Source organism: Pristiophorus japonicus, chromosome 19, assembly GCF_044704955.1.
Source record: "Pristiophorus japonicus isolate sPriJap1 chromosome 19, sPriJap1.hap1, whole genome shotgun sequence".
Taxonomy (NCBI): Eukaryota; Metazoa; Chordata; class Chondrichthyes; family Pristiophoridae; genus Pristiophorus; species Pristiophorus japonicus.
Genome location: NC_091995.1, coordinates 96769359 through 96777603, shown reverse-complemented (window position 1 = coordinate 96777603; position 8245 = coordinate 96769359). Strand labels below are relative to the sequence as shown.

The window sequence follows — 8245 nt, the reverse complement described above, 5'->3', positions numbered from 1 at the left end:
CCTCCCTCTCTCCCCTCTAAACCCCCTCCCTCTCTCCCTCTAACCCCCCTCCCTCTCTCCCTCTAACCCCCTCCCTCTCTCCCTCTAACCCCCTCCCTCTCTCCCTCTACCCCCCTCCCTCTCTCCTTCTAACCCCCTCCCTCTCTCCCTCTAACCCCCTCCCTCCCTCTCTCCCTCTAACCCCCTCCCTCTCCCTCTAACCCCCTCCCTCTCACCCCCTCCCTCTCTCCCTCTAACCCCCTCCCTCTCTCCCTCTAACCCCCTCCCTCTCTCCCTCTAACCCCCTCCTCCCCCTCCCCTTGCTGTCAGAAACACAGACAGAGTGAGAGACACACACAGACAGACAGAGAGATAGAGATACTGACAGAGACGCACTGGGGGCGGGGGGGGGGGGGGGATATCCCAGCATGCTGTTGGAGGGCTCCCGGTGTTGCAGTCGGTAAGTAGAAAAGGTTTTATTTATTGACTTTTTATTTCTTATTAATTTTTTTTGGTTGATTTATTGATGTATTTATCATTTATTATTGATGATGGCTCTTTATTTGTAAAACTGAAGTGCTTAATGTTTGTAAACTTCCCTTTAAACCCCCCCCCCATTCCCTACGCCTGATTTTCTAAAGTGTAGACAAGGTTTTTTCGAGCGTACAAAAATCTTCACTTACTCCATTCTAAGTTAGTTTGGAGTAAGTTTTCACTGACGAAACTTTGAAAACAGGCGTAAGTGGCCGGACACGCCCCCTTTTGAAAAAAAAATTCTGTTCCAAAGTGAAACTGTTCTAACTGACTAGAACTGGAGCAAACTAAATGACGAGAATTTGAATTTCTAAGTTACTCCGTTCCACACCAGTTGCTCCAAAAAATCAGGAGCAAATCATGTGGAAACTTGGGCCCAATGTTCCCGATGTTGGGGAAGTCCAGAACCAGGGGTCACAGTCTAAGGATAAGGGGTAAGCCATTTAGGACCGAGATGAGGAGAAACTTCTTCACCCAGAGAGTGGTGAACCTGTGGAATTCTCTACCGCAGAGAGTTGTTGAGGCCAATTCATTGGATATATTTAAGAGGGAGTTAGATATGGCCCTTACGGCTAAAGGGATCAAGGGGTATGGAGAGAAAGCAGGAAAGGGGCACTGAGGGAATGATCAGCTATGATCATATTGAATGGTGGTGCAGGCTCGAAGGGCCGAATGGCGTACTCCTGCACCTATTGTCTATGTTTCTATGAGCCAGGCTTCCCTCCCCCAATCCTGCATTCATTCCATCTCTTTGCCTTCCCCCATTGTGTAACATATAGGGAGGAAATGCAGCCCCTCGGTCCGGTGTAACGTCCTCTCTGTACCCCCCCCTCCATCATGTGTAACGCCCTCTCTGTCCCCCCCCTCCATCCTGTGTAACACCCTCACTGTCACCCCCCTCCATCCTGTGTAACGCCCTCTCTGTCCCCCCCCTCCATCCTGTGTAACGCCCTCTCTGTCCCCCCCCTCCATCCTGTGTAACACCCTCACTGTCACCCCCCTCCATCCTGTGTAACGTCCTCTCTGTCCCCCCCTCCATCCTGTGTAACGCCCTCTCTGCCCCCCCCCCATCCTGTGTAACGCCCTCTCTGTCCCCCCCCTCCATCCTGTGTAACGCCCTCTGTCCTCCCCCCTCCATCCTGTGTAACGCCCTCTCTGTCCCCCCCCCCCCTCCATCCTGTGTAACATCCTCTCTGTCCCCCCCATCCTGTGCAACACCCTCACTGTCCCCCCTATCCTGTGCAACACCCTCACTGTCCCCCCCATCCTGTGCAACACCCTCACTGTCCCCCCCCATCCTGTGCAACACCCTCACTGTCCCACCCCATCCTGTGCAACACCCTCACTGTCCCCCCCATCCTGTGCAACACCCTCACTGTCCCCCCCATCCTGTGTAACACCCTCTCTGTCCTTTTGTTCCAGTGGTCTGCTGTATGCTGGGTTTTGTTATTGGGATGCTTTTTACGCAGCGCTCTGGGAACTACTTTGTGATGATGTTTGACGATTACTCGGCGACACTGCCCCTGATCATCGTTGTTTTGCTCGAGGTGATTGCCGTGGCGTGGATCTATGGAGCTGACAGGTAGGCTGAGCTTTCGAGCTGCCGCTGCTTCTCACTGTCCCTTCTCTTGGCATCTCTTCGCTATTCTCTCTCTTTCTCATGTTAACTCCGATTATTAAACTCCTCCTAGTTCACTCGCTCTTTCACTCTTTCGTCTCTATCCAAACACTGACTTTCATTCACTACCCATCCTGTTGTTTGTACAACCCATTTACTATTCATGTCTGTGTCTCTCACTCTCTCCATTTTAGCTCTTTCTCTCTTTCTCTTTGATTCTTTCTCTGACTCTGTTGGACTTTGACATCGAGAAGCTGAAGGTGATGAGCATGTTCCGAGTCCGTCGCTGCTGTCTGTGAGCCAGCAGCACCTGGACTGTGAGCTGCAGTGGTTCTGGAGACGGGGTGATGATCCTGGGGAAGTATGTTGTGTGTTGGTGCTGTGCTCCAAGCCTGACCCACTCATCAACTCCTGGTGTCCAGCTACCAAACGTGGCACCAGCCAATAGCTGCCATTTGTCAAATGTCCATCTTTGGCAGGGCGGGGTGAGCATGGGTAAGAGGGATCTCCAGGGGGCCATGGTGGTCCCAAAATGATGATCCTGATGATGAAAGATTGGCACTGTCAACTTTCTGTGGCAAACTCAATATTCTCTTGTACACTGTCCCATCAAACACCCCGAAGGAAGTCTGGCGGGGGGGGAGGGGACGGGAAGGAGAGGAGCAGAGCAGGTCACTGGGGGAGGATCTGAGTGAGTTGTAACCGAGGATGTTTGTTGCAGGTTTATGGATGATATCCAGGCCATGATTGGCCGCCGGCCAGTCGTTCTCTACAAGTACATGTGGAAGTTTGTCTGTCCCATCATGATGGTGGCTCTGCTCCTTGCCAGTCTGATCCGTATGTGCATTCATCATCCAACGTATCGGTCATGGAACCAACAGACGGTGAGACCACGCGCACCTCATTTTCAAATTATTTTCATTAAACTAACTGACGGGGAAAGTTCCATCCAGAATGGCTTTGCTTTAGTGCAGATGAAGCTGATGGTGCTATTAATCGCATTGAGCGAGATTCCATTACCGTCAGAAGCTCGCAGAATCGCTTTGGTCCTGGGCATGGGGAGCGGTCAAACTGCACAATCGCTGTGTTGGCAACATTTAAAAGGATGTGGCCACTGCTTGGGGTGAGGGCAAAAATCCCTGCAGCCTTTAGAGAGCTACAAGGGGCATCTTGAGCCCTCGAAGGACAGGCCGAGGAATTCCAGGGTAGAGGCACAAGGTGGCACAAGGTAGAATCTGGTGCCTAACCCACGACCCCTGGATCATGGTGGTTCTCAGAGCAGGTACAGGGGGTTAGATACAGAGTAAAGCTCCCTCTACACTGCCCCATCAAACACTCCCAGGGCAGGTACAGGGGGTTAGATACAGAGTAAAGCTCCCTCTACACTGTCCCATCAAACACTCCCAGGGCAGGTACAGGGGGTTAGATACAGAGTAAAGCTCCCTCTACACTGTCCCATCAAACACTCCCAGGGCAGGTACAGGGGGTTAGATACAGAGTAAAGCTCCCTCTACACTGTCCCATCAAAAACTCCCAGGGCAGGTACAGCACGGGGTTAGATACAGAGTAAAGCTCCCTCTACACTGTCCCATCAAACACTCCCAGGGCAGGTACAGCACGGGTTAGATACAGAGTAAAGCTCTCTCTACACTGTCCCATCAAACACTCCCAGGGCAGGTACAGCGGGTTAGATACAGAGTAAAGCTCCCGCTACACTGTCCCATCAAACACTCCCAGGGCCGGTACAGGGGGTTAGATACAGAGTAAAGCTCCCTCTACACTGTCCCATCAAACACTCCCAGGGCAGGTACAGCACGGGTTAGATACAGAGTAAAGCTCCCGCTACACTGTCTCATCAAACACTCCCAGGGCAGGTACAGCACGGGGTTAGATACAGAGTAAAGCTCCCTCTACACTGTCCCATCAAACACTCCCAGGGCAGGTACAGCACGGGGTTAGATACAGAGTAAAGCTCCCTCTACACTGTCCCATCAAACACTCCCAGGGCAGGTACAGCACGGGGTTAGATACAGAGTAAAGCTCCCTCTACACTGTCCCATCAAAAACTCCCAGGGCATATACAGAACGGGGTTAGATACAGAGAAAAGCTCCCTCTACACTGTACCATCAAACACTCCCAGGGCAGGTACAGCACGGATTAGATACAGAGTAAAGCTCCCTCTACACTGTCCCATCAAACACTCCCAGGGCAGGTACAGCACGGGGTTAGATACAGAGTAAAGCTCCCTCTACACTGTCCCATCAAACACTCCCAGGGCAGGTACAGGGGGTTAGATACAGAGTAAAGCTCCCACTACACTACCCCAGAAGAGCACTTTACTGCAACAGTCTGGGGCCCTCGGCCTGTCTGACCAGTTGGTGACGTCTGACTTTGTGCTCACTGGAGGGGTGCTATTGGCAGACGGAAGCCTCCATGTGCCCAGGTGGCTCAGTATTTGAGTCCAGACCCCGGATATCCATTGGTTGTGTTTGGCTTTGCTTCCACTTGAGGTTTATTGCGAGATTGAGATAAATGTTTGGCCCTTTGTCTGTTCCTGTGTTGGCAGGCAGAGGAAGTACAGCTGGAGTATCCAGATTGGGCCCTGACCATGATGGTCATCCTGATCATCGTTGCCTCTATGCCCATCCCCTTGATGTACGTCCAGCACGTGATCCAGAGCAGACGGGACAAACAGACAGCCTACTCCGAGTGTGTCTACATTCGGGCCGATGGAGGAGATGAGGCTTCCCTCCCGGTCAATGAGAGCGAGGAGCAGGCACCCGGGCACAATGGCTACCTGAAGGTTGAGACGGACGAGGAGGGTCTGGAGAGAGAGCTGCTGGCGGAGGAGGAGGGGGATGCCTTTGAAATGGGCGACATGTCACCGGACAAAGAAGATGAATTACGTGCGAGGGTTTAGCAGCTCCTGTGGAGTTTCTTCATCCGTTTTAGCTGCGTCTCTCGGGGCCTTGAACATGTTTTAAAAATATGCTGCAAAAGTTTTTGAACAACCTACTCGGCAGAGAGTGATGCCAGCTGGTTTTAACGGTACAGTCACCTGTCTAACGGTACATTCGTCTGTCTGACAGGCTCGCGTTTACTAAACGTCTGTCTGACAGGCTCGCGTGTTACTAAACGTCTGTCTGACAGGCTCGTGTTTACTAAACGTCTGTCTGACAGGCTCGTGTTTACTAAACGTCTGTCTGACAGGCTCGTGTTTACTAAACGTCTGTCTGACAGGCTCGCGTGTTACTAAACGTCTGTCTGACAGGCTCGCGTGTTACTAAACGTCTGTCTGACAGGCTCGCGTTTACTAAACGTCTGTCTGACAGGCTCGCGTTTACTAAAAGTCTGTCTGACAGGCTCGCGTTTACTAAACGTCTGTCTGACAGGCTCGCGTGTTACTAAACGTCTGTCTGACAGGCTCGCGTGTTACTAAACGTCTGTCTGACAGGCTCGCGTTTACTAAACATCTGTCTGACAGGCTCGCGTTTACTAAACGTCTGTCTGACAGGCTCGCGTTTACTAAACGTCTGTCTGACAGGCTCGCATTTACTAAACGTCTGTCTGACAGGCTCGCGTGTTACTAAACGTCTGTCTGACAGGCTCGCGTTTACTAAACGTCTGTCTGACAGGCTCGCGTGTTACTAAACGTCTGTCTGACAGGCTCGCGTTTACTAAACGTCTGTCTGACAGGCTCGCGTTTACTAAACGTCTGTCTGACAGGCTCGCGTTTACTAAACGTCTGTCTGACAGGCTCGCGTGTTACTAAACGTCTGTCTGACAGGCTCGCGTTTACTAAACGTCTGTCTGACAGGCTCGCGTTTACTAAACGTCTGTCTGACAGGCTCGCGTGTTACTAAACGTCTGTCTGACAGGCTCGCGTTTACTAAACGTCTGTCTGACAGGCTCGCGTGTTACTAAACGTCTGTCTGACAGGCTCGCGTTTACTAAACGTCTGTCTGACAGGCTCGCGTGTTACTAAACGTCTGTCTGACAGGCTCGCGTGTTACTAAACGTCTGTCTGACAGGCTCGCGTTTACTAAACGTCTGTCTGACAGGCTCGCGTTTACTAAACGTCTGTCTGACAGGCTAGCGTTTACTAAACGTCTGTCTGACAGGCTCGCGTGTTACTAAACGTCTGTCTGACAGGCTCGCGTTTACTAAACGTCTGTCTGACAGGCTCGCGTTTACTAAACGTCTGTCTGACAGGCTCGCGTGTTACTAAACGTCTGTCTGACAGGCTCGCGTTTACTAAACGTCTGTCTGACAGGCTCGCGTGTTACTAAACGTCTGTCTGACAGGCTCGCGTTTACTAAACGTCTGTCTGACAGGCTCGCGTGTTACTAAACGTCTGTCTGACAGGCTCGCGTGTTACTAAACGTCTGTCTGACAGGCTCGCGTTTACTAAACGTCTGTCTGACAGGCTCGCGTTTACTAAACGTCTGTCTGACAGGCTAGCGTTTACTAAACGTCTGTCTGACAGGCTCGCGTGTTACTAAACGTCTGTCTGACAGGCTCGCGTTTACTAAACGTCTGTCTGACAGGCTCGCGTTTACTAAACGTCTGTCTGACAGGCTCGCGTGTTACTAAACGTCTGTCTGACAGGCTCGCGTTTACTAAACGTCTGTCTGACAGGCTCGCGTTTACTAAACGTCGAATAGTGCGGCAGCCCAAACTGGAATTAATTCGTATTATTTTTAAAAAGTCACCCAACTATGCAAAAAGTTCCTAGAACATGAGTGATGTCAAAGGTTACCAGAGAAAAGCAAGTCCCGTGAAATAACATTAACCATCGGTTCCCAGCGTGTGGGGTGGGGGGTTGGGGTGATGATTAGCGGGGTGGTTAGGGGGAGGGGTGGGGAGGGATTGTAGGACTCACCCACAGAAAGGAAGAGGAGGGAGGGCCGGGAGTGAGGGGAGGGGTGGAGGGAGGGACGGGGTGGGGGGAGGGACGGGGTGGAGGGAGGGAGGGGTGGGGGGAGGGAGGGGTGGGGGGAGGGAGGGGTGGAGGGAGGGACGGGGTGGGGGGAGGGAGGGGTGGAGGGAGGGACGGGGTGGGGGGAGGGAGGGGTGGAGGGAGGGAGGGGTGGAGGGAGGGAGGGGTGGGGGGAGGGAGGGGTGGAGGGAGGGACGGGGTGGGGGGAGGGAGGGGTGGAGGGAGGGACGGGGTGGGGGGAGGGAGGGGTGGAGGGAGGGAGGGAGGGGTGGGGGGAGGGACGGGGTGGGGGGAGGGATGGGGGGAGGGGGTGTGTGGCTTCATTTCCTCAGACGATTGGAAAACATCAATTCAACGGGAAGTTGTGGCCAATAGCAATGCATCCTTCCACTGTCAGCTCTGAATATTGCTTGTTTTGACCGATTATTATAATGGTGAGTGTGTTTATGTTGCGTATGTACGTGTACGTGTGTATGTGCGTGCGTGCGTGCTTGTAGTTACATGTACCAAGGGAAGCAGCGGCCTGGGAGCAGCCTGGAGGCATGCCACCTCAGGGAGCAGTGCGAGCTGGTGCAGGAGTGACATCATCAAGGTCCAGGTCAGTGATTGGAGCGTGGGCAGGTACAGCAGGAGCGGCGAGAGACTGTGGAGGGATGAGATCGGGGCCCAGGGGCAGCACGGACCAGCCCACACTGCTATATGTGCGCGCACTGGGTCCGTGCAGCAGAGCAGGCCTCCAGTTATCTTGGGCAACCCTTGCCACTGGACCAAGACCTGGCTCTGTCAAGCCCGTGTGGTGGCTGGTGTGCAATGTGAAAAAATCCATGCACAAGTATCTTCCACCCTTCAGGATGTAGTTCAGGATCTGGAATATTAGGTCCTTCATTGGAACGCCTGTGAACTCATCCTTTGGAGTGGAAGCAAGTCATCCTCGTTTCGAGGGAGCGCCTGTGATGATGATGATAACAAAGGTCGGTGCGCAGGTATGCGAGGTCCTGCGCACGGATCGCGAGGTCCCGCGCGCGGATCGCGAGGTCCCGAGCGCGGATCGCGACGTCCCGCGCGGTCTGCTCGCGAGCTGTTGCCGCCAGAGAAGAAACTGTGCAGAAAATTTAAAAGCACTCGGCACGGGGAAGAAGAAAAAGTAGAGGGAACATTGATGTGTATGTGTGTG

At 53.0% G+C, this 8245-nt stretch overlaps 1 protein-coding gene across 1 annotated transcript; it reads left to right on the top strand.

Annotated features, from left to right (window-relative positions):
* Positions 1-1911: 1911 nt before the first annotated feature.
* LOC139230550 (sodium-dependent neutral amino acid transporter B(0)AT2-like) lies at positions 1912-5376 on the top strand. The gene is made up of 3 exons (XM_070862385.1): positions 1912-2095; positions 2853-3015; positions 4699-5376. The coding sequence occupies exons 1-3, from the start codon at positions 1947-1949 to the stop codon at positions 5050-5052; spliced, it is 666 nt and encodes a 221-aa protein (XP_070718486.1). The 5' UTR covers positions 1912-1946; the 3' UTR covers positions 5053-5376.
* The last annotated feature ends 2869 nt before the right edge of the window (positions 5377-8245 follow it).

Excerpts from the sequence above, each read along its gene's own strand:
- LOC139230550 (XM_070862385.1), top strand. The coding sequence starts at position 1,947 with ATGCTGGGTTTTGTTATTGGGATGCTTTTTACGCAGCGCTCTGGGAAC. Across the intron at positions 2,096-2,852 it reads TGGATCTATGGAGCTGACAG|GTTTATGGATGATATCCAGG; the intron begins GTAGGCTGAGCT and ends TGTTTGTTGCAG. Across the intron at positions 3,016-4,698 it reads GGTCATGGAACCAACAGACG|GCAGAGGAAGTACAGCTGGA; the intron begins GTGAGACCACGC and ends CTGTGTTGGCAG.